This window comes from Aegilops tauschii, chromosome 7 (genome assembly GCF_002575655.3).
Source record: "Aegilops tauschii subsp. strangulata cultivar AL8/78 chromosome 7, Aet v6.0, whole genome shotgun sequence".
In the NCBI taxonomy this organism is placed as follows: Eukaryota; Viridiplantae; Streptophyta; class Magnoliopsida; order Poales; family Poaceae; genus Aegilops; species Aegilops tauschii.
In genome coordinates, this window is record NC_053041.3 from 6,389,580 (window position 1) to 6,415,313 (window position 25,734).

General features: G+C 50.8%; 2 protein-coding genes across 2 annotated transcripts; both read right to left on the minus strand.

Moving 5' to 3' along the window:
• Nucleotides 1–16,790: 16,790 nt before the first annotated feature.
• Nucleotides 16,791–18,807, minus strand: LOC109785120 (septum site-determining protein minD homolog, chloroplastic). The gene is made up of 2 exons (XM_020343728.4): nucleotides 18,204–18,807; nucleotides 16,791–17,454 (listed from the first exon to the last, which is right to left on the minus strand). The coding sequence occupies exons 1-2, from the start codon at nucleotides 18,703–18,705 to the stop codon at nucleotides 17,018–17,020; spliced, it is 939 nt and encodes a 312-aa protein (XP_020199317.1). The 5' UTR covers nucleotides 18,706–18,807; the 3' UTR covers nucleotides 16,791–17,017.
• Nucleotides 18,808–19,185: 378 nt separating this feature from the next.
• On the minus strand, nucleotides 19,186–25,683 carry LOC109785119 (uncharacterized). The gene is made up of 11 exons (XM_020343726.4): nucleotides 25,468–25,683; nucleotides 25,066–25,340; nucleotides 24,843–24,941; nucleotides 24,543–24,742; nucleotides 23,965–24,146; nucleotides 23,770–23,875; nucleotides 23,397–23,686; nucleotides 22,553–22,924; nucleotides 21,881–21,965; nucleotides 20,170–21,669; nucleotides 19,186–19,707 (listed from the first exon to the last, which is right to left on the minus strand). The coding sequence occupies exons 2-11, from the start codon at nucleotides 25,083–25,085 to the stop codon at nucleotides 19,541–19,543; spliced, it is 3,021 nt and encodes a 1,006-aa protein (XP_020199315.1). The 5' UTR covers nucleotides 25,086–25,340; nucleotides 25,468–25,683; the 3' UTR covers nucleotides 19,186–19,540.
• Nucleotides 25,684–25,734: the final 51 nt, after the last annotated feature.

Consider the following 25,734-nt stretch of genomic DNA (forward strand, 5'->3'; position numbering starts at 1 on the left):
GGCCTGCCCCGGTAGCCAACTCCGCGAGGCCAAAAAAACCAGCAGAAATGATGCGCCCTGGGTTCAAACTCGCGACGCTGACTCGTCAGTGCGTAAACCAAGCCGCTGGAGCTAAACACCTTTTATGAATAGTAAGCAGCGCAAACTTTTAAGTAGTTAGACTCACATAAAATTCCTAAAAAAGATGGGCTCCGTCAGCATGGAGAGGAACGGTCTAGCTCGCAGAGGGGATTAGGATCCCCATGGTGTAGATGAATGAGGATGGCGGCCTGCTTTCAGCCGTGGCGAGCGAGAGAGAGAATGAGAGGTCGCCCCGGCAGACTGGCGGGGCTTTGTAGAGGCGCCGAGCCAACGGGCCTGCCCCGGTAGCCAACTCCGCGAGGCCAAAAAAAACCAACAGAAATGATGCGCCCTGGGTTCAAACTCGCGACGCTGACTCGTCAGTGCGTAAACCAAGCCGCTGGAGCTAAATACCTTTTATGAATAGTAAGAGCGCAAACTTTTAACTAGTTAGACTCACATAAAATTCCTAAAAAAGATGGGCTCCGTCAGCATGGAGAGGAACGGTCTAGCTCGCAGAGGGGATTAGGATCCCCATGGTGTAGATGAATGAGGATGGCGGCCTGCTTTCACCCGTAGCGAGCGAGAGAGAGAATGAGAGGTCGCCCCGGCAAACTGGCGGGGCTTTGTAGAGGCGCCGAGCCAACGGGCCTGCCCCGGTAGCCAACTCCGCGAGGCCAAAAAAACCAGCAGAAATGATGCGCCCTGGGTTCAAACTCGCGACGCTGACACGTCAGTGCATAAACCAAGCCGCTGGAGCTAAACACCTTTTATGAATAGTAAGCAGCGCAAACTTTTAAGTAGTTAGACTCACATAAAATTCCTAAAAAAGATGGGCTCCGTCAGCATGGAGAGGAACGGTCTAGCTCGCAGAGGGGATTAGGATCCCCATGGTGTAGATGAATGAGGATGGCGGCCTGCTTTCACCCGTGGCGAGCGAGAGAGAGAATGAGAGGTCGCCCCGGCAGATTGGCGGGGCTTTGTAGAGGCGCCGAGCCAACGGGCCTGCCCCGGTAGCCAACTCCGCGAGGCCAAAAAAACCCAGCAGAAATGATGCGCCCTGGGTTCAAACTCGCGACGCTGACTCGTCAGTGCGTAAACCAAGCCGCTGGAGCTAAACACCTTTTATGAATAGTAAGCAGCGCAAACTTTTAAGTAGTTAGACTCACATAAAATTCCTAAAAAAGATGGGCTCCGTCAGCATGGAGAGGAACGGTCTAGCTCGCAGAGGGGATTAGGATCCCCATGGTGTAGATGAATGAGGATGGCGGCCTGCTTTCACCCGTGGCGAGCGAGAGAGAGAATGAGAGGTCGCCCCGGCAGACTGGCGGGGCTTTGTAGAGGCGCCGAGCCAACGGGCCTGCCCCGGTAGCCAACTCCGCGAGGCCAAAAAAAACCAACAGAAATGATGCGCCCTGGGTTCAAACTCGCGACGCTGACTCGTCAGTGCGTAAACCAAGCCGCTGGAGCTAAACACCTTTTATGAATAGTAAGCAGCGCAAACTTTTAAGTAGTTAGACTCACATAAAATTCCTAAAAAAGATGGGCTCCGTCAGCATGGAGAGGAACGGTCTAGCTCGCAGAGGGGATTAGGATCCCCATGGTGTAGATGAATGAGGATGGCGGCCTGCTTTCACCCGTGGCGAGCGAGAGAGAGAATGAGAGGTCGCCCCGGCAGACTGGCGGGGCTTTGTAGAGGCGCCGAGCCAACGGGCCTGCCCCGGTAGCCAACTCCGCGAGGCCAAAAAAACCAGCAGAAATGATGCGCCCTGGGTTCAAACTCGCGACGCTGACTCGTCAGTGCATAAACCAAGCCGCTGGAGCTAAACACCTTTTATGAATAGTAAGCAGCGCAAACTTTTAAGTAGTTAGACTCACATAAAATTCCTAAAAAAGATGGGCTCCGTCAGCATGGAGAGGAACGGTCTAGCTCGCAGAGGGGATTAGGATCCCCATGGTGTAGATGAATGAGGATGGCGGCCTGCTTTCACCCGTGGCGAGCGAGAGAGAGAATGAGAGGTCGCCCCGGCAGACTGGCGGGGCTTTGTAGAGGCGCCGAGCCAACGGGCCTGTCCCGGTAGCCAACTCCGCGAGGCCAAAAAAACCAGCAGAAATGATGCGCCCTGGGTTCAAACTCGCGACGCTGACTCGTCAGTGCGTAAACCAAGCCGCTGGAGCTAAACACCTTTTATGAATAGTAAGCAGCGCAAACTTTTAAGTAGTTAGACTCACATAAAATTCCTAAAAAAGATGGGCTCCGTCAGCATGTAGAGGAACGGTCTAGCTCGCAGAGGGGATTGGGATCCCCATGGTGTAGATGAATGAGGATGGCGGCCTGCTTTCACCCGTGGCGAGCGAGAGAGAGAATGAGAGGTCGCCCCGGCAGACTGGCGGGGCTTTGTAGAGGCGCCGAGCCAACGGGCCTGCCCCGGTAGCCAACTCCGCGAGGCCAAAAAAAACCAGCAGAAATGATGCGCCCTGGGTTCAAACTCGCGACGCTGACTCGTCAGTGCGTAAACCAAGCCGCTGGAGCTAAACACCTTTTATGAATAGTAAGCAGCGCAAACTTTTAAGTAGTTAGACTCACATAAAATTCCTAAAAAAGATGGGCTCCGTCAGCATGGAGAGGAACGGTCTAGCTCGCAGAGGGGATTGGGATCCCCATGGTGTAGATGAATGAGGATGGCGGCCTGCTTTCACCCGTGGCGAGCGAGAGAGAGAATGAGAGGTCGCCCCGGCAGACTGGCAGGGCTTTGTAGAGGCGCCGAGCCAACGGGCCTGCCCCGGTAGCCAACTCCGCGAGGCCAAAAAAACCAGCAGAAATGATGCGCCCTGGGTTCAAACTCGCGACGCTGACTCGTCAGTGCGTAAACCAAGCCGCTGGAGCTAAACACCTTTTATGAATAGTAAGCAGCGCAAACTTTTAAGTAGTTAGACTCACATAAAATTCCTAAAAAAGATGGGCTCCGTCAGCATGGAGAGGAACGGTCTAGCTCGCAGAGGGGATTGGGATCCCCATGGTGTAGATGAATGAGGATGGCGGCCTGCTTTCACCCGTGGCGAGCGAGAGAGAGAATGAGAGGTCGCCCCGGCAGACTGGCGGGGCTTTGTAGAGGCGCCGAGCCAACGGGCCTGTCCCGGTAGCCAACTCCGCGAGGCCAAAAAAACCAGCAGAAATGATGCGCCCTGGGTTCAAACTCGCGACGCTGACTCGTCAGTGCGTAAACCAAGCCGCTGGAGCTAAACACCTTTTGTGAATAGTAAGCAGCGCAAACTTTTAAGTAGTTAGACTCACATAAAATTCCTAAAAAAGATGGGCTCCGTCAGCATGGAGAGGAACGGTCTAGCTCGCAGAGGGGATTGGGATCCCCATGGTGTAGATGAATGAGGATGGCGGCCTGCTTTCACCCGTGGCGAGCGAGAGAGAGAATGAGAGGTCGCCCCGGCAGACTGGCGGGGCTTTGTAGAGGCGCCGAGCCAACGGGCCTGCCCCGGTAGCCAACTCCGCGAGGCCAAAAAAAACCAGCAGAAATGATGCGCCCTGGGTTCAAACTCGCGACGCTGACTCGTCAGTGCGTAAACCAAGCCGCTGGAGCTAAACACCTTTTATGAATAGTAAGCAGCGCAAACTTTTAAGTAGTTAGACTCACATAAAATTCCTAAAAAAGATGGGCTCCGTCAGCATGGAGAGGAACGGTCTAGCTCGCAGAGGGGATTGGGATCCCCATGGTGTAGATGAATGAGGATGGCGGCCTGCTTTCACCCGTGGCGAGCGAGAGAGAGAATGAGAGGTCGCCCCGGCAGACTGGCAGGGCTTTGTAGAGGCGCCGAGCCAACGGGCCTGCCCCGGTAGCCAACTCCGCGAGGCCAAAAAAACCAGCAGAAATGATGCGCCCTGGGTTCAAACTCGCGACGCTGACTCGTCAGTGCGTAAACCAAGCCGCTGGAGCTAAACACCTTTTATGAATAGTAAGCAGCGCAAACTTTTAAGTAGTTAGACTCACATAAAATTCCTAAAAAAGATGGGCTCCGTCAGCATGGAGAGGAACGGTCTAGCTCGCAGAGGGGATTGGGATCCCCATGGTGTAGATGAATGAGGATGGCGGCCTGCTTTCACCCGTGGCGAGCGAGAGAGAGAATGAGAGGTCGCCCCGGCAGACTGGCGGGGCTTTGTAGAGGCGCCGAGCCAACGGGCCTGTCCCGGTAGCCAACTCCGCGAGGCCAAAAAAACCAGCAGAAATGATGCGCCCTGGGTTCAAACTCGCGACGCTGACTCGTCAGTGCGTAAACCAAGCCGCTGGAGCTAAACACCTTTTGTGAATAGTAAGCAGCGCAAACTTTTAAGTAGTTAGACTCACATAAAATTCCTAAAAAAGATGGGCTCCGTCAGCATGGAGAGGAACGGTCTAGCTCGCAGAGGGGATTGGGATCCCCATGGTGTAGATGAATGAGGATGGCGGCCTGCTTTCACCCGTGGCGAGCGAGAGAGAGAATGAGAGGTCGCCCCGGCAGACTGGCGGGGCTTTGTAGAGGCGCCGAGCCAACGGGCCTGCCCCGGTAGCCAACTCCGCGAGGCCAAAAAAAACCAGCAGAAATGATGCGCCCTGGGTTCAAACTCGCGACGCTGACTCGTCAGTGCGTAAACCAAGCCGCTGGAGCTAAACACCTTTTATGAATAGTAAGCAGCGCAAACTTTTAAGTAGTTAGACTCACATAAAATTCCTAAAAAAGATGGGCTCCGTCAGCATGGAGAGGAACGGTCTAGCTCGCAGAGGGGATTGGGATCCCCATGGTGTAGATGAATGAGGATGGCGGCCTGCTTTCACCCGTGGCGAGCGAGAGAGAGAATGAGAGGTCGCCCCGGCAGACTGGCAGGGCTTTGTAGAGGCGCCGAGCCAACGGGCCTGCCCCGGTAGCCAACTCCGCGAGGCCAAAAAAACCAGCAGAAATGATGCGCCCTGGGTTCAAACTCGCGACGCTGACTCGTCAGTGCGTAAACCAAGCCGCTGGAGCTAAACACCTTTTATGAATAGTAAGCAGCGCAAACTTTTAAGTAGTTAGACTCACATAAAATTCCTAAAAAAGATGGGCTCCGTCAGCATGTAGAGGAACGGTCTAGCTCGCAGAGGGGATTGGGATCCCCATGGTGTAGATGAATGAGGATGGCGGCCTGCTTTCACCCGTGGCGAGCGAGAGAGAGAATGAGAGGTCGCCCCGGCAGACTGGCGGGGCTTTGTAGAGGCGCCGAGCCAACGGGCCTGCCCCGGTAGCCAACTCCGCGAGGCCAAAAAAAACCAGCAGAAATGATGCGCCCTGGGTTCAAACTCGCGACGCTGACTCGTCAGTGCGTAAACCAAGCCGCTGGAGCTAAACACCTTTTATGAATAGTAAGCAGCGCAAACTTTTAAGTAGTTAGACTCACATAAAATTCCTAAAAAAGATGGGCTCCGTCAGCATGGAGAGGAACGGTCTAGCTCGCAGAGGGGATTGGGATCCCCATGGTGTAGATGAATGAGGATGGCGGCCTGCTTTCACCCGTGGCGAGCGAGAGAGAGAATGAGAGGTCGCCCCGGCAGACTGGCAGGGCTTTGTAGAGGCGCCGAGCCAACGGGCCTGCCCCGGTAGCCAACTCCGCGAGGCCAAAAAAACCAGCAGAAATGATGCGCCCTGGGTTCAAACTCGCGACGCTGACTCGTCAGTGCGTAAACCAAGCCGCTGGAGCTAAACACCTTTTATGAATAGTAAGCAGCGCAAACTTTTAAGTAGTTAGACTCACATAAAATTCCTAAAAAAGATGGGCTCCGTCAGCATGGAGAGGAACGGTCTAGCTCGCAGAGGGGATTGGGATCCCCATGGTGTAGATGAATGAGGATGGCGGCCTGCTTTCACCCGTGGCGAGCGAGAGAGAGAATGAGAGGTCGCCCCGGCAGACTGGCGGGGCTTTGTAGAGGCGCCGAGCCAACGGGCCTGTCCCGGTAGCCAACTCCGCGAGGCCAAAAAAACCAGCAGAAATGATGCGCCCTGGGTTCAAACTCGCGACGCTGACTCGTCAGTGCGTAAACCAAGCCGCTGGAGCTAAACACCTTTTGTGAATAGTAAGCAGCGCAAACTTTTAAGTAGTTAGACTCACATAAAATTCCTAAAAAAGATGGGCTCCGTCAGCATGGAGAGGAACGGTCTAGCTCGCAGAGGGGATTGGGATCCCCATGGTGTAGATGAATGAGGATGGCGGCCTGCTTTCACCCGTGGCGAGCGAGAGAGAGAATGAGAGGTCGCCCCGGCAGACTGGCGGGGCTTTGTAGAGGCGCCGAGCCAACGGGCCTGCCCCGGTAGCCAACTCCGCGAGGCCAAAAAAAACCAGCAGAAATGATGCGCCCTGGGTTCAAACTCGCGACGCTGACTCGTCAGTGCGTAAACCAAGCCGCTGGAGCTAAACACCTTTTATGAATAGTAAGCAGCGCAAACTTTTAAGTAGTTAGACTCACATAAAATTCCTAAAAAAGATGGGCTCCGTCAGCATGGAGAGGAACGGTCTAGCTCGCAGAGGGGATTGGGATCCCCATGGTGTAGATGAATGAGGATGGCGGCCTGCTTTCACCCGTGGCGAGCGAGAGAGAGAATGAGAGGTCGCCCCGGCAGACTGGCAGGGCTTTGTAGAGGCGCCGAGCCAACGGGCCTGCCCCGGTAGCCAACTCCGCGAGGCCAAAAAAACCAGCAGAAATGATGCGCCCTGGGTTCAAACTCGCGACGCTGACTCGTCAGTGCGTAAACCAAGCCGCTGGAGCTAAACACCTTTTATGAATAGTAAGCAGCGCAAACTTTTAAGTAGTTAGACTCACATAAAATTCCTAAAAAAGATGGGCTCCGTCAGCATGGAGAGGAACGGTCTAGCTCGCAGAGGGGATTAGGATCCCCATGGTGTAGATGAATGAGGATGGCGGCCTGCTTTCACCCGTGGCGAGCGAGAGAGAGAATGAGAGGTCGCCCCGGCAGACTGGCGGGGCTTTGTAGAGGCGCCGAGCCAACGGGCCTGTCCCGGTAGCCAACTCCGCGAGGCCAAAAAAAACCAGCAGAAATGATGCGCCCTAGGTTCAAACTCGCGACGCTGACTCGTCAGTGCGTAAACCAAGCCGCTGGAGCTAAATACCTTTTATGAATAGTAAGAGCGCAAACTTTTTAAGTAGTTAGACTCACATAAAATTCCTAAAAAAGATGGGCTCCGTCAGCATGGAGAGGAACGGTCTAGCTCGCAGAGGGGATTAGGATCCCCATGGTGTAGATGAATGAGGATGGCGGCCTGCTTTCACCCGTGGCGAGCGAGAGAGAGAATGAGAGGTCGCCCCGGCAGACTGGCGGGGCTTTGTAGAGGCGCCGAGCCAACGGGCCTGCCCCGGTAGCCAACTCCGCGAGGCCAAAAAAAACCAACAGAAATGATGCGCCCTGGGTTCAAACTCGCGACGCTGACTCGTCAGTGCGTAAACCAAGCCGCTGGAGCTAAACACCTTTTATGAATAGTAAGCAGCGCAAACTTTTAAGTAGTTAGACTCACATAAAATTCCTAAAAAAGATGGGCTCCGTCAGCATGGAGAGGAACGGTCTAGCTCGCAGAGGGGATTAGGATCCCCATGGTGTAGATGAATAAGGATGGCGGCCTGCTTTCACCCGTGGCGAGCGAGAGAGAGAATGAGAGGTCGCCCCGGCAGACTGGCGGGGCTTTGTAGAGGCGCCGAGCCAACGGGCCTGTCCCGGTAGCCAACTCCGCGAGGCCAAAAAAAACCAGCAGAAATGATGCGCCCTGGGTTCAAACTCGCGACGCTGACTCGTCAGTGCGTAAACCAAGCCGCTGGAGCTAAACACCTTTTATGAATAGTAAGCAGCGCAAACTTTTAAGTAGTTAGACTCACATAAAATTCCTAAAAAAGATGGGCTCCGTCAGCATGGAGAGGAACGGTCTAGCTCGCAGAGGGGATTGGGATCCCCATGGTGTAGATGAATGAGGATGGCGGCCTGCTTTCACCCGTGGTGAGCGAGAGAGAGAATGAGAGGTCGCCCCGGCAGACTGGCAGGGCTTTGTAGAGGCGCCGAGCCAACGGGCCTGCCCCGGTAGCCAACTCCGCGAGGCCAAAAAAACCAGCAGAAATGATGCGCCCTGGGTTCAAACTCGCGACGCTGACTCGTCAGTGCGTAAACCAAGCCGCTGGAGCTAAACACCTTTTATGAATAGTAAGCAGCGCAAACTTTTAAGTAGTTAGACTCACATAAAATTCCTAAAAAAGATGGGCTCCGTCAGCATGGAGAGGAACGGTCTAGCTCGCAGAGGGGATTAGGATCCCCATGGTGTAGATGAATGAGGATGGCGGCCTGCTTTCAGCCGTGGCGAGCGAGAGAGAGAATGAGAGGTCGCCCCGGCAGACTGGCGGGGCTTTGTAGAGGCGCCGAGCCAACGGGCCTGCCCCGGTAGCCAACTCCGCGAGGCCAAAAAAAACCCAGCAGAAATGATGCGCCCTGGGTTCAAACTCGCGACGCTGACTCGTCAGTGCGTAAACCAAGCCGCTGGAGCTAAACACCTTTTATGAATAGTAAGCAGCGCAAACTTTTAAGTAGTTAGACTCACATAAAATTCCTAAAAAAGATGGGCTCCGTCAGCATGGAGAGGAACGGTCTAGCTCGCAGAGGGGATTGGGATCCCCATGGTGTAGATGAATGAGGATGGCGGCCTGCTTTCACCCGTGGCGAGCGAGAGAGAGAATGAGAGGTCGCCCCGGCAGACTGGCGGGGCTTTGTAGAGGCGCCGAGCCAACGGGCCTGCCCCGGTAGTCAACTCCGCGAGGCCAAAAAAAACCAGCAGAAATGATGCGCCCTGGGTTCAAACTCGCGACGCTGACTCGTCAGTGCGTAAACCAAGCCGCTGGAGCTAAATACCTTTTATGAATAGTAAGAGCGCAAACTTTTAAGTAGTTAGACTCACATAAAATTCCTAAAAAAGATGGGCTCCGTCAGCATGGAGAGGAACGGTCTAGCTCGCAGAGGGGATTAGGATCCCCATGGTGTAGATGAATGAGGATGGCGGCCTGCTTTCACCCGTGGCGAGCGAGAGAGAGAATGAGAGGTCGCCCCGGCAGACTGGCGGGGCTTTGTAGAGGCGCCGAGCCAACGGGCCTGCCCCGGTAGCCAACTCCGCGAGGCCAAAAAAACCAGCAGAAATGATGCGCCCTGGGTTCAAACTCGCGACGCTGACTCGTCAGTGCGTAAACCAAGCCGCTGGAGCTAAACACCTTTTATGAATAGTAAGCAGCGCAAACTTTTAAGTAGTTAGACTCACATAAAATTCCTAAAAAAGATGGGCTCCGTCAGCATGGAGAGGAACGGTCTAGCTCGCAGAGGGGATTAGGATCCCCATGGTGTAGATGAATGAGGATGGCGGCCTGCTTTCACCCGTGGCGAGCGAGAGAGAGAATGAGAGGTCGCCCCGGCAGACTGGCGGGGCTTTGTAGAGGCGCCGAGCCAACGGGCCTGCCCCGGTAGCCAACTCCGCGAGGCCAAAAAAAACCAGCAGAAATGATGCGCCCTAGGTTCAAACTCGCGACGCTGACTCGTCAGTGCGTAAACCAAGCCGCTGGAGCTAAATACCTTTTATGAATAGTAAGAGCGCAAACTTTTTAAGTAGTTAGACTCACATAAAATTCCTAAAAAAGATGGGCTCCGTCAGCATGGAGAGGAACGGTCTAGCTCGCAGAGGGGATTAGGATCCCCATGGTGTAGATGAATGAGGATGGCGGCCTGCTTTCACCCGTGGCGAGCGAGAGAGAGAATGAGAGGTCGCCCCGGCAGACTGGCGGGGCTTTGTAGAGGCGCCGAGCCAACGGGCCTGCCCCGGTAGCCAACTCCGCGAGGCCAAAAAAAACCAACAGAAATGATGCGCCCTGGGTTCAAACTCGCGACGCTGACTCGTCAGTGCGTAAACCAAGCCGCTGGAGCTAAACACCTTTTATGAATAGTAAGCAGCGCAAACTTTTAAGTAGTTAGACTCACATAAAATTCCTAAAAAAGATGGGCTCCGTCAGCATGGAGAGGAACGGTCTAGCTCGCAGAGGGGATTAGGATCCCCATGGTGTAGATGAATAAGGATGGCGGCCTGCTTTCACCCGTGGCGAGCGAGAGAGAGAATGAGAGGTCGCCCCGGCAGACTGGCGGGGCTTTGTAGAGGCGCCGAGCCAACGGGCCTGTCCCGGTAGCCAACTCCGCGAGGCCAAAAAAACCAACAGAAATGATGCGCCCTGGGTTCAAACTCGCGACGCTGACTCGTCAGTGCGTAAACCAAGCCGCTGGAGCTAAACACCTTTTATGAATAGTAAGCAGCGCAAACTTTTAAGTAGTTAGACTCACATAAAATTCCTAAAAAAGATGGGCTCCGTCAGCATGGAGAGGAACGGTCTAGCTCGCAGAGGGGATTGGGATCCCCATGGTGTAGATGAATGAGGATGGCGGCCTGCTTTCACCCGTGGCGAGCGAGAGAGAGAATGAGAGGTCGCCCCGGCAGACTGGCGGGGCTTTGTAGAGGCGCCGAGCCAACGGGCCTGCCCCGGTAGGCAACTCCGCGAGGCCAAAAAAAACCAGCAGAAATGATGCGCCCTGGATTCAAACTCGCGACGCTGACTCGTCAGTGCGTAAACCAAGCCGCTGGAGCTAAATACCTTTTATGAATAGTAAGAGCGCAAACTTTTAAGTAGTTAGACTCACATAAAATTCCTAAAAAAGATGGGCTCCGTCAGCATGGAGAGGAACGGTCTAGCTCGCAGAGGGGATTAGGATCCCCATGGTGTAGATGAATGAGGATGGCGGCCTGCTTTCACCCGTGGCGAGCGAGAGAGAGAATGAGAGGTCGCCCCGGCAGACTGGCGGGGCTTTGTAGAGGCGCCGAGCCAACGGGCCTGCCCCGGTAGCCAACTCCGCGAGGCCAAAAAAAACCAACAGAAATGATGCGCCCTGGGTTCAAACTCGCGACGCTGACTCGTCAGTGCGTAAACCAAGCCGCTGGAGCTAAACACCTTTTATGTATAGTAAGCAGCGCAAACTTTTAAGTAGTTAGACTCACATAAAATTCCTAAAAAAGATGGGCTCCGTCAGCATGGAGAGGAACGGTCTAGCTCGCAGAGGGGATTAGGATCCCCATGGTGTAGATGAATGAGGATGGCGGCCTGCTTTCACCCGTGGCGAGCGAGAGAGAGAATGAGAGGTCGCCCCGGCAGACTGGCAGGGCTTTGTAGAGGCGCCGAGCCAACGGGCCTGCCCCGGTAGCCAACTCCGCGAGGCCAAAAAAACCAGCAGAAATGATGCGCCCTGGGTTCAAACTCGCGACGCTGACTCGTCAGTGCGTAAACCAAGCCGCTGGAGCTAAACACCTTTTATGAATAGTAAGCAGCGCAAACTTTTAAGTAGTTAGACTCACATAAAATTCCTAAAAAAGATGGGCTCCGTCAGCATGGAGAGGAACGGTCTAGCTCGCAGAGGGGATTAGGATCCCCATGGTGTAGATGAATGAGGATGGCGGCCTGCTTTCACCCGTGGCGAGCGAGAGAGAGAATGAGAGGTCGCCCCGGCAGACTGGCGGGGCTTTGTAGAGGCGCCGAGCCAACGGGCCTGCCCCGGTAGCCAACTCCGCGAGGCCAAAAAAAACCAGCAGAAATGATGCGCCCTAGGTTCAAACTCGCGACGCTGACTCGTCAGTGCGTAAACCAAGCCGCTGGAGCTAAATACCTTTTATGAATAGTAAGAGCGCAAACTTTTTAAGTAGTTAGACTCACATAAAATTCCTAAAAAAGATGGGCTCCGTCAGCATGGAGAGGAACGGTCTAGCTCGCAGAGGGGATTAGGATCCCCATGGTGTAGATGAATGAGGATGGCGGCCTGCTTTCACCCGTGGCGAGCGAGAGAGAGAATGAGAGGTCGCCCCGGCAGACTGGCGGGGCTTTGTAGAGGCGCCGAGCCAACGGGCCTGCCCCGGTAGCCAACTCCGCGAGGCCAAAAAAAACCAACAGAAATGATGCGCCCTGGGTTCAAACTCGCGACGCTGACTCGTCAGTGCGTAAACCAAGCCGCTGGAGCTAAACACCTTTTATGAATAGTAAGCAGCGCAAACTTTTAAGTAGTTAGACTCACATAAAATTCCTAAAAAAGATGGGCTCCGTCAGCATGGAGAGGAACGGTCTAGCTCGCAGAGGGGATTAGGATCCCCATGGTGTAGATGAATAAGGATGGCGGCCTGCTTTCACCCGTGGCGAGCGAGAGAGAGAATGAGAGGTCGCCCCGGCAGACTGGCGGGGCTTTGTAGAGGCGCCGAGCCAACAGGCCTGTCCCGGTAGCCAACTCCGCGAGGCCAAAAAAACCAACAGAAATGATGCGCCCTGGGTTCAAACTCGCGACGCTGACTCGTCAGTGCGTAAACCAAGCCGCTGGAGCTAAACACCTTTTATGAATAGTAAGCAGCGCAAACTTTTAAGTAGTTAGACTCACATAAAATTCCTAAAAAAGATGGGCTCCGTCAGCATGGAGAGGAACGGTCTAGCTCGCGGAGGGGATTGGGATCCCCATGGTGTAGATGAATGAGGATGGCGGCCTGCTTTCACCCGTGGCGAGCGAGAGAGAGAATGAGAGGTCGCCCCGGCAGACTGGCGGGGCTTTGTAGAGGCGCCGAGCCAACGGGCCTGCCCCGGTAGCCAACTCCGCGAGGCCAAAAAAAACCAGCAGAAATGATGCGTCCTGGGTTCAAACTCGCGACGCTGACTCGTCAGTGCGTAAACCAAGCCGCTGGAGCTAAATACCTTTTATGAATAGTAAGAGCGCAAACTTTTAAGTAGTTAGACTCACATAAAATTCCTAAAAAAGATGGGCTCCGTCAGCATGGAGAGGAACGGTCTAGCTCGCAGAGGGGATTAGGATCCCCATGGTGTAGATGAATGAGGATGGCGGCCTGCTTTCACCCGTGGCGAGCGAGAGAGAGAATGAGAGGTCGCCCCGGCAGACTGGCGGGGCTTTGTAGAGGCGCCGAGCCAACGGGCCTGCCCCGGTAGCCAACTCCGCGAGGCCAAAAAAAACCAACAGAAATGATGCGTCCTGGGTTCAAACTCGCGACGCTGACTCGTCAGTGCGTAAACCAAGCCGCTGGAGCTAAACACCTTTTATGTATAGTAAGCAGCGCAAACTTTTAAGTAGTTAGACTCACATAAAATTCCTAAAAAAGATGGGCTCCGTCAGCATGGAGAGGAACGGTCTAGCTCGCAGAGGGGATTAGGATCCCCATGGTGTAGATGAATGAGGATGGCGGCCTGCTTTCACCCGTGGCGAGCGAGAGAGAGAATGAGAGGTCGCCCCGGCAGACTGGCGGGGCTTTGTAGAGGCGCCGAGCCAACGGGCCTGCCCCGGTAGCCAACTCCGCGAGGCCAAAAAAAAAACAGCAGAAATGATGCGCAATGGGTTCAAACTCGTGACGCTGACTCGTCAGTGCGTAAACCAAGCCGCTGGAGCTAAACACCTTTTATGTATAGTAAGCAGCGCAAACTTTTAAGTAGTTAGACTCACATAAAATTCCTAAAAAAGATGGGCTCCGTCAGCATGGAGAGGAACGGTCTAGCTCGCAGAGGGGATTAGGATCCCCATGGTGTAGATGAATGAGGATGGCGGCCTGCTTTCACCCGTGGCGAGCGAGAGAGAGAATGAGAGGTCGCCCCGGCAGACTGGCGGGGCTTTGCAGAGGCGCCGAGCCAACGGGCCTGTCCCGGTAGCCAACTCCGCGAGGCCAAAAAAAACCAACAGAAATGATGCGCCCTGGGTTCAAACTCGCGACGCTGACTCGTCAGTGCGTAAACCAAGCCGCTGGAGCTAAACACCTTTTATGAATAGTAAGCAGCGCAAACTTTTAAGTAGTTAGACTCACATAAAATTCCTAAAATAGATGGGCTCCGTCAGCATGGAGAGGAACGGTCTAGCTCGCAGAGGGGATTAGGATCCCCATGGTGTAGATGAATGAGGATGGCGGCCTGCTTTCACCCGTGGCGAGCGAGAGAGAGAATGAGAGGTCGCCCCGGCAGACTGGCGGGGCTTTGTAGAGGCGCCGAGCCAACGGGCCTGCCCCGGTAGCCAACTCCGCGAGGCCAAAAAAAACAGCAGAAATGATGCGCCCTGGGTTCAAACTCGTGACGCTGACTCGTCAGTGCGTAAACCAAGCCGCTGGAGCTAAACACCTTTTATGTATAGTAAGCAGCGCAAACTTTTAAGTAGTTAGACTCACATAAAATTCCTAAAAAAGATGGGCTCCGTCAGCATGGAGAGGAACGGTCTAGCTCGCAGAGGGGATTAGGATCCCCATGGTGTAGATGAATGAGGATGGCGGCCTGCTTTCACCCGTGGCGAGCGAGAGAGAGAATGAGAGGTCGCCCCGGCAGACTGGCGGGGCTTTGTAGAGGCGCCGAGCCAACGGGCCTGCCCCGGTAGCCAACTCCGCGAGGCCAAAAAAAAAACAGCAGAAATGATGCGCCCTGGGTTCAAACTCGTGACGCTGACTCGTCAGTGCGTAAACCAAGCCGCTGGAGCTAAACACCTTTTATGTATAGTAAGCAGCGCAAACTTTTAAGTAGTTAGACTCACATAAAATTCCTAAAAAAGATGGGCTCCGTCAGCATGGAGAGGAACGGTCTAGCTCGCAGAGGGGATTAGGATCCCCATGGTGTAGATGAATGAGGATGGCGGCCTGCTTTCACCCGTGGCGAGCGAGAGAGAGAATGAGAGGTCGCCCCGGCAGACTGGCGGGGCTTTGTAGAGGCGCCGAGCCAACGGGTCTGTCCCGGTAGCCAACTCCGCGAGGCCAAAAAAAACCAACAGAAATGATGCGCCCTGGGTTCAAACTCGCGACGCTGACTCGTCAGTGCGTAAACCAAGCCGCTGGAGCTAAACACCTTTTATGAATAGTAAGCAGCGCAAACTTTTAAGTAGTTAGACTCACATAAAATTCCTAAAAAAGATGGGCTCACAAGGATTCAAACACGGCACCTCTTGGAAGTAAGCAGTGGTACATAACCACTGGAATACATAATTTTGATGTTTCAAAGTTGCAATGCGGCTTATAATAACTGTGAAAGGCCACAAATCAATTTTTTTAAGAATTTCGAATGTGTTTTTATTTAGGAAAGCAAATAATTATTGAAACAAAAACACTTCAAAATTGTGATAAAATTTACAACTTGGAAAATTGTTTGAAACGCGAACATTTTATGGAAAAGTGCAACATCTTTCAATCTTGAACAAGTTTTAGAAAAAGGGAGGAATTTTCAAACAATTTTGGAAACTCTGAAAAGAATTAAAAGCAAACAATTTTTGCACATGTGAACAGTTTTAGAAACTGTGAACAAAATTAGAGAAAGGCAAACAAATTCAATATCATGAACAGTTTTTTGAACTTGTGAACAAAATTTGATAAACCAGGAACTTTTATGAACTTTTGAACAATTTTAGAAACCCTGAACAAAATTTAGAATGATATTTTTGAAACTTAAGGATTTTTTTTAAATTGCTAAAAAAATTAATTTATGAGCATAATTGTAAAGACAAAAAAAATTGAACTTAGAAAAATTGAAACCCAGAACTAAATTAGGGAAAAGAAAACATTTTTTCAAATATGTGTACAATTTTATTAAAATAAAGAACAGGTTTTTTTGTTGTTGAACAAAAATTAAAAGGAACATTTTTTAAACTTCTGAACGTTTTTTGAAAAGCGTGAACATTTTTTAAATTTAAGTACAATTTGAAAACGAGAACATGTTGTGGAGTTTTGAAAAGTTATGAGCAACACAAATACTTCTTTTTTGGAAAAAAAAGAGAAAACTTGAAAAAATGAAAATGAAAATGGAAGAAAAAAAAAGGGGAAAAGTGGGAAAATGAAAAAGAAAACAGGTCGGGGAATCTCCTAGAAGGTTCCATAAGCGGAAAAACCCGGCTGCGAACCACGTAGAAACATACCAAAACCAGGAGCGCTGAAACCTATAACGGGCCGGCCCATCCCGAATGCTCGTTGATCTTCCCTTTGCGTCGCTCCGCAACTTGCCGCAGCGAGCGGCAAATAGGAAAACACCCCACAACGACGGATCGACTGGACTCATTCGCGTAACGGACTGTAGTTAGCAAATTGGTAACTGGGCTGAGAGAAAAGGCCCAAATAACTAGAGGGCTCAGTTTTTTCTTCTGGAGTAGCTGCCACAGTTGGCCCATAAAAAAACTGCGTTAAAGAACAAAACTGACAGCACATCTAGCGGCCAGATCACGTGAACGGACGGTCATGAGGGACTGGGTTTAGGTTCGGTTTTACTGTCCTAAATTCCTATATATTGTTGCACGCCCTGACACACCATGATGTTTAAATTTTTTAGAATGCAACAAATTTGCCCACAATGTAAGAACTTGGTATTTCGAATGTCGTGGAGTTCTTGATTCACTTTTAATTACTGTTTTAAAACCTAAAATTAGAACTAAACATTTCAAACAAATGCAAGATAAATAAATAAAGAAATATTGTTCTAATGGCTTGCAATGGGTGCGTTCCTGGGAAGGATAAAAAAGAGCAATGCCCCTGGCCAATTTTCTCTGCTCCTCTTCTCTCCCATCTCCTCTCCATCTCAGTTCAACAATCAATATTAAGCCATGAACAACAACACTCAAACAAGATGAAACCGCAGCAACAGTAAGAAGCAATCAACCACAAAACTACATACATTTACTCTGCTAATGTTCAGCGTGAATTTGGAAGAACAAAGAAAAGACCGTCTGTCTGTGGAATCAAGCACACCGAATGAATCGTGCTACGCTAGGGAAAACAAGAGCAAAACAAACCGAAAAACGACTAAGCAGCTCCAAATCGCAGCTCTATACACACCACGTACGTCACCGGCGGCTCGACTCAGCTCAGGCTTCACCCGCCGAAGAAGGAGAAGAAGCCGCCCTTCTTCTTGGGCCGCTCCTGCTCCTCGACCATGACGGCCGTCATCGCGTCCCGCTCCACCAGACGCCACGTCGCCTGCTCCAGGGCGAGGCCCGCGGGCGTGGGCGGGTCCGTCAACACCAACGGCACGCCCCTGTTTGTGCTGCGGATCACCTCTGAATCTTCTGGCACCACACCTAGCAAAGGCAACCCCAGCATTTCTTGCACGTCGAGCGCTGACATCATGTCCTCCCCCCTCACCAGGTCTGGCCGCACTCTGTTCACGATGATCTTGATGTCCTTGATTCCGTCGCACTCCAGCAGCCCCGCGACGCGGTCTGCATCACGGAGTGCCGTGATGTCGGGAGTGGTGACAAGCACCGCCTCTTCAGCAGGGGCGATGGCTGTGACGAACCCGGCATCAACACCTACAAGGCAAAAGACCAAGTTCAGCAGGGGCAAGATGCACGTTTCAGGCAACTGCATGAAACAGGGTCGAATGCACATGCAGAGGCTGGGAATCATCAAACATCTTGTAGAACAACTGTTGTTACTGATAATGATGCAAATTATACAGAATTATGCTATGTTCACTGCTACATTACAGATAGAGTACATGATACTACTAGCCACCAGGCAGTTTGTTAAAACGGCAGTTTATGACAAGTCCAAGCAGTGAAACTCGAGTAATGCTGCTTGAAAACAGCAGTAAGAAAATGCAACTAAGATACACCGTTGTAAGAATAACCCGATAAATGGCTCAAATCTGGCAAATCCAGATACCATCCCCGTACCATAAGTGTGGACTAGCATCATGAAACAACCACAGATTCAGAACAAGTCCTGGCTCTGAAATCCTTATAATCTAGGGAGGGGTGAACAAACAACAATAGTTGCATTCCTCAAGCAAATGGGTGAACAAACAACAACACTGACAATTAACCATACTAGCTATTATACGGGGCTGTCCATTTCATAAGAGTAATTTGTACACAGTGTAGGTATTACGGTATAATCATACGAGTAAATGAGTAATTGATTGGCTACACTAGAGAACATAATGGATTCATGGTAGAATCATCATACTGACAAGACCATGTTGACATGAATTGGTTACGGTTTGGATTCTTTGGGGGGCAATGGGAATGCGGAATTCACGCGGGGAAAAAGGCCGGACCTGCGGGGCAGTCGATGAGGATGAAGGCGGGCGGGTCGGCGCCGCGGCGGAGGGCGTCGGCGACCCAGGTGAGGATCTTGGAGCCGAAGGCGAGGGGCAGCTTGGAGCGGGGCTTGGAGAGGCAGAGCAGGTGGAGGCCCCGGAGGGAGCGGTGGCGGACGAGGGCCTGGTCGAGGCGGCAGTCCCCGGCGAGCACGTCGGCGGCGGTCAGGTTCACCCGGTTCTCCAGCCCCAGCAGCAGGTCGAGGTTCCGGAGGCCCGCGTCGGCGTCCACGGCCACCACGGGGAGCCCGAGCCGGGCAAGCGAAGCCGCGAGGTTGGCCGTGGTGGTGGTCTTCCCCACGCCGCCCTTGCCCGAGGTCACCACCACCACCCGCGGCGTCGGGCCCGAAAGCTCCGGCGCCGTGCGCCCCACGCCGCCGCTGTGGCGCGCGGAGGCCCGCGCCGGTGGGGCGGGCAAGGGGGGCCGTGGCGGCAGCAGGAGCCGCGGCGCGAACGCCATTGGGCGCGGCGGCTAGGGTTTCGGGAGGATCTCACGAGGTGGCGGCTGCGACCATGGCTGAAGGAAACCACACTACGCTCCAACACAGTACCGCTGCTTCAGAGTTCAGACTAGCAAAAAATGCCCATTTTACCCTCACAAAAACAGAGTGAAAAATGGCACTGCCTTTTCTTTTCTCGGTTATAAGGTAACATTTGTTCTTTAAGATTGACCAAAACATACAAATCTTGGATTTGTAATGATCATGTGACAAATTTCAGTAAGTATTTTACCGCAACAAACTGAAAAAACACCATCAAGTTCAGCATGGGGTGCATTTCTCCCGCTCTGTTGAGCTGAAAAACATTGTGTAGGGATGAAATCCATCCATGTACTGGTCTTTTTATTTGTTGAACTTTAACTTTGTGTCACAGCCTTTTATCCCAGTTGATGTGAATGGTTAGTTTTTCTTCACACAAAAAAACTAAAACATCAAGGGGGGGACCAAATGCAAATATGTTATTGTTAATCTGGTCCTTTTTTTTAGTATTTATACAAAAATGAAAAACAAATAGCCAGACACAGACACGGACACAGGTACAGATGTGGCTGCTACAATGACAGCACCCAATGTATCCTCCATCCCTCCCTCCCTCCATCCTCACCAGATCATCATCAGCAACCCATCCAACCATTTCAGACACAAAGTACTACATACATGGCGCACGCCGGCACCAGCGAAACTTCCTCCCCGACGAGCTATCTTATCTTGTAGCAACCGCAAACGCTAGCGCAAGTTCATGGACACAGAACATGGTGGTTTGTCTGGGTATGACAGGCACAACAGGGTCGTTCTTCATCTGTATCTCAGGTTCATGTCGAGCTCGGGCCCGTACATGCCGCCGCCTGGTACAGGGCCGGCCATGGCTGGGTGTATCTGCTTTGATCTGGCTGTGAGCTCCATCTGCATCAGCCTCTCGAAGGCGTCTGGGTGGTTGCCTCGCACCTCTGGACCCGATGGACCTAAATAAAGAGAAAACAGAGCTGGATCATAATAAATTCAGGATAAAAGTGAACGGTTTGGATGTCGCGTGTCTGCTAATTCAAACTGGAAAAACAAGAAGCCATTTTCCTGAAATCAGGGAGAAACAAGGAGATAGTAAACTACCTTTAACTTTGAGAATAAATGATTTCTTTTCACGTTTTAACAGTAAATGAAGTTCCGAAGAAAGATCATAAAAGACCCAGAATTCAACTCGAATCAACAAATTCAGATTGGTAAAATTTCAGGCACAACTTGAATGAGTGGATTTTGTGGAGTGTAACAAGAGATGTCAGATTTTGGAAGTAAACAAATCGTTCTTGTCTAGTCACCAACAGCAGGCCAGAGCCTCTCTGCCATCAAAACTTTGACACAAACAAAACACTGACGGAATAAACTGCAAGTAAACACAAAGTACGAAATGAACTTGTACAGACTCTTACCTGGTGGCATCAGTCCAAAGTCTCCATAGCTGGGCTGGCGAGGGTGCATATGGAAATTATTTACATTGTTCATCTCAGGTCTATAACCAGCCGCCTGATGCACAGGCTGAGATGGCAGAACACCTCTTGGCAAGCCTTCTGCTGGAAAACTTCCACTCATGCGCTGCAGCATAAGATGATGGGCAGCAGGATCTACATGAGGGACCCCTGGAGCATTTAGTGTGTGTTGCATAGGATTCATGTTAGGTGGGAAAGAACGGCGGGGATCATGCCGTATCGCTTGTGGCATGTCAAATGGGGCTTGCTGACTCCTATTACCAACGCGATCCAGCATCGGACGAGGAGCCAGTGCAGGTTGCCTACCACCCTGTAGAAGATGGTAAAGATTCTGAGACTCAACCTGATAACGCTGTTCGTGGGAACGAGGCCCCAGAGCATCAGGGCCAAGTACTTGAGCAGGTTCTACATCACCAGGCACAAGGCTTTGAAGCTTATAGTTAAGATCATCAACTGCCTTCTCTGGTAATTGAACCTCCACCCTACCGGATCTCAGTGATGGCAACATATCAGGCTTTCGAACACCAAAAGAGTCATTCATTGTAAACAAACTGTCTTCCTCAGGCAGATTAATTTCCAACCCATTCTTGTCAAAGCTAGTACCCTGACTTGGACCACTGAATGGTGTATTCCTGTACTCTATTCCAGTTCTTGGTTCTTTAAAAGGATCTCCACCTTCATTGCTGTTAAAGGGCTCTTCACCAGGGTAGTATCCTTCATGACTAGATGCAGATCCCCGAACAGAAACTGGCGCATCCTTGGAATGGAGCTCATTCATAAATGCAGCCCCAAATAATGCTTCCAAGGTCACGCTCTTCCCTGAAGCAGGAACAGTTTCAGTTTTGTTAATCGGAACAGTTTCAGTTTTGTTAATCGGAACAGTTTCAGTTTTGTTACTCGGAACAGTTCCATATATACCACCATTGGCCCTGGCATTTACATCAGAACTCTGTGGTTCATCGGCTGATCCTATGTGGAAACCAAACGGAGATGATCCCTTGCTATCTGTTCCCTTCTGTAATAATGAAAGAAGATGATGTGATGCATGATTGTCTACAGCTACTTTCTGCTTGGCGGCCGGCTCATCCAAAACAGCCTGATGCCTCTGTACAGCACTCTTCTGAGTAGAACCGCTGTTGCTAGCAACCTGTGCCAGCATCGCCTGCTCAAGATCCTCACATGTCATCATAACTGGAGCTGGCTCTGGGATACCAGCATGCCTGTACTGCTCCTGGATACCACCAGCAGGTGCAGGAGATGGAAATGGTAGTAGCCTTGATGAAGCATCGAATTTATCGGTAGTTAATTTTGATGATAAATTCTGATGAATAGCACCATCAGACAAAGTTGGACCAGGAGCTATGTTTTGTGGGCCTGTTTTGTCATTGTTCACAATCATGGAGAGCAGGCTCTTTGATGGCAAGTCCTCTGAAGGTTTTGAATCTACAGTATATACAAATACAAAAATTATCAAACGAACCTTGTAAAATAAAAGGAGAAGTGTAAACATGTCTTTTAACCTAAATTTAATTTGCATACTGGAAAGGGGGATATGTATACAGAATTTATTTCTGTTAGGAAATTTTCATGGCATGACTATCCTACTTCTATTAACTGACACATAGCATATGACACAATTATGAAACAGGATTACCTTCATCACGAAACCAGCGAGCAAATTTGGATGATTCTGGTACAGAAGAGGCCATCATATCAGCACCCGTATTCAGCTGTTGACTCTGAAAAAAGATGGCGGAGACAGAATAAACACACGGCAGTTAATAGATATCTGAATGCCCAACAAATCTGTAACTTCCTTCTTACTGGAGAACCTTGCAGCAACGTGGCAATAACCAGGAATATTTTCACTTCTGCACTGTGACCACCAAATGCTACTTTTAAGCACGATAACAGGCTAAGTTATGGGTATGATGCCATCTAAAGAAGTAAAAGGTCCAAGAAGTTTATGTCACCATCAGCCATCAACGCAGCCATTCATCCCCAGAAACAAAAATCGTTTGGCACAGAAAAATATATCATATTTGAGGAAGACCCATTGGCATTTTGTGACGACATGAACAGCATAAAACTGTCATAACATCAGATATAAAATTACAGAGGTGCAAATTCAGCCAACAGCACATTTACATTCAGAGGATAAGGTTGGTCCATGTCACAGGTCATAACTGTACAAAATGGTCTTAATTTTGTAATATGTGAGTATTTAATGCTTATATACAGAGATGACAGAGATCCACATGAGAAAACCGCACATGTCGGAATGTAAGAGTGAGCACAACAAAATAAGTATTAGTTGGCATATTACCTCAACATATGTCGGTAAATTGCCACTGCCTTTTGACAATGCGTTGCCAAAGAACTCCTCCAAGATTGAGATTGAATTGTCCTTGCCAACTGAACCACCATTTTTTGACATGCCTTGTTTCTCAATGGAGTACTTATCATCCATTGCATCAGCTTCCCAGTCCTCAGTTCCTTTCAGAATTTTAGGAACAAATTCAGTTGAAGAGCTAACGCCTCCAGATGGAAGTGTGTGCTTTTGATGTACACCAATGTTGTCAGTAATGCCCTTCTTTTTGTTGCTTGCAGTGATATCTGTTGCTGACTGGTTTCCCTCTACTTGGCTACTAAATTGCACAATAGTCGGTAACTTATCCTCTCTAGCAGGAATGTGAGCCTAAAAAAGAGCAAACACAACTGAGAAACAGTATCACATTGGCAGATAGTAATATATTGTTAACATGTTTTGCTACAGAGATGGCAACTAGAATCCCAAGAGTGCTATTCCCTTTATACTGATGAACACATCAATCTAGTAATTGCGGAAATCAGAACAATATCTCATAGTGCATGAGTATCATAAACTATAAAGTAACTGCTTTTCACCTAGTGTTACACACTCATGTCAGTAAAAGATATAAACCAGATGAACCGATTAGATTTAGACATGAGTAAAAACTGTCAGCAATAGTAAAAAGATTTTTTAGACCAATTTTGATCACAGAGAAGAAGATGTGATGGTTCAGTAAACTAATTTTTAATACCAGATCTTGTTAGCAACTACATGGTACAGAGCTGGTACTTAGATGATAATTGCATGCATTTGCTGGCATCTAACTATATTACTGAAACAATGTCAAGCTGTGCACCTTTGGTTCAAGTACAATGTTGGACGACTGGGACTGAACCTTTTTCTCCACAACTGCATTTGAGAAACCAGGCGGGACAAGTGGCCTCGCCGCAGGAGCTGGTAGAATAGAAGATGTTTTAGTGGTATCTTGATGAACTGAGGGCACTATTCCATCTGGCTTCCCACTGTTAGTTGCGGAACCTAAGTTTTCAGTAGAATTCTGTAACATCGTCATGATATCATCACCAGGACCAGTCTTCTTTTCTTGTAGAGATTTATGTTGCTCTTTCCTCATCAATTCAAATGATGCTGCACAGAAGGGCAGCATCAGATATTGTAGATGACTACAGCAGAAACAACATACATTATATGTCGCAATAATAAATACTGACCCCTTCGTTTCTTTTCTTCTTCTGCTCTATCGTCATTTGAGCATTCAAAAGACCCAAATGTTTCATCATTCATTGAGTCAACATCTTTTCGTGAAAGAGGTCCAGCCTGTCATTGGTGTGTAATGTATTCACTAAACAATTGTAGTTGACCTATACAATATAAAGAAAGATGGAGACACGCGTGGAAGCTCAAACCTTGTAAGGGCGTGGTGGCTGATAGCGCTCAGCTGTTCTGTTTGGCTGAGGCGCATTCCCACGATCCTTGGCCGCCAGCGGCCCTGCATATCCTGATGGTCTAGGGAATCCACCGCTTCCCAGTAGGCCATCATGTTCTACTTTTTGCCAAGTGCGTTTGTATTGGGTTCCATTATTCCTATCTACAGACATAAAAAGAATTCCACAGCAGATAAGAAGAATGCCAGTTGACATTTCTAATAAGTGCATAAATTAGGATGCACAGGAGAGAAAATTAGTATAGCTAACTAATACACAGTATGACCATGTAATTAATTGACTTCATCTGTTTACTATTCTTAGCGACATCGATGCACACACAAGCACAAACCAGCACATCGGGTTTCTTTTTTGAGACACAAGAGTAAAAAGCACCTGATACGCAACAAAAATATCATTTGACCAACACAGAGTGGTCATATCGAAAAGGTCAACATAACTACTACTCCCGGTATTAGCTAATCGTTCACATGTTCCCAGAGCTAAAAGGAAAGCAAGTACTGACAGCAAACACTTGCCCGAAAAGAAGGCATGCTTACCCTGCGTCAGCGAGTCGCGGTCAGGAAAGTCCCCTTCCCGGTCGCTCGACCCCGTCGAGCGAGTGTCCCACCTCCCGCCGGAGCTCCCGCCACGCGACGAGTAAGTGTAACCCCCGGACCCGTCGGACCTTCCGAGGGGCGTCGTGTACTGGCCCCTGTTGCCCCTCTCGTACGCCACCGACGACGCCTCCTGCAGCTCGCTGCTCAAAGACAGAGATAAACGTTTGTCACCACCTGAACGCCGCAGACAAAAGAAAGCAGTTATACACACTAGTAGGGGGGCAAAGCGACAGGCGGTACTTGAGGAGCGACAGGTTGACGCCGGGGGGCAGGTTCTTGCAGCGGTCCGACTCGCCGATCGAGATGAGGAACTCCCTTGAGTAGACCGTCCTCATGTTCCTGCCGGCACAGAGAAACAAACGTGCAATCGCGCAGCGAATCAGATGAAAGGGTTCATGTCGCAGGAAGACCGGCACACTAGCAGCAACAGACAACGCAGGGCACACTGACGAGTACTACTCACTTGGGGGCCTCGGAGCTCATCGCGCAGCAACAGCAGCAGCAACACCTCTAGGCTCTAGGGGCTAGGCTAAAATCTCTGTCAGCAGCAGCTAATTAACCGGGGCGGGCGGGAGGGAGGGAGGCGGTGGTCGGGCTCAAGCCGCGGCCGCCATCCTAGTAGGTCGAAGGAAATCTAGCTCATCCCACGCCGCGCGCCGAAACCCAGCCTCCCAACTCCCTCCGGCGCCGGGGGCGAGAAGAACCCGCCCCGGACGGTGGCCGCCGAGAATCCTCCTCCTGCAGCACGCGAAACCCGCATCAGGACAGAGTTAGCCGCGGAAAAACAAGGTAAACCGCGGGCTCGCGATTCAGAGGCGAATCTGGGCGAGGGAGGCCCGGAGCGGGGGAGCCGGGCCGCACGCACCTGGGTTTTCCGGGGATCCGCGGCCGGCGACGCGTCGGAGACGGCGGCGGGGGGCGCGGGTTGGGGCTGGCGGATTTGGGTGCTCCGATTGGCCGGGGTCGGGAGGGGGGAGGGAGAGATCGGACGGGGATGATGATGGCGAGGAAGAGAGAGAGAGAGACAGACAGAGGAAGGAAGCTAACAGGAGAGAGAAAACATTTTGGAGAAGGGCGGCCCATTTCGCGTCTCGCCCCTCCGTGCTCCGCGTATTTGCGTTTCAGTCCCTGG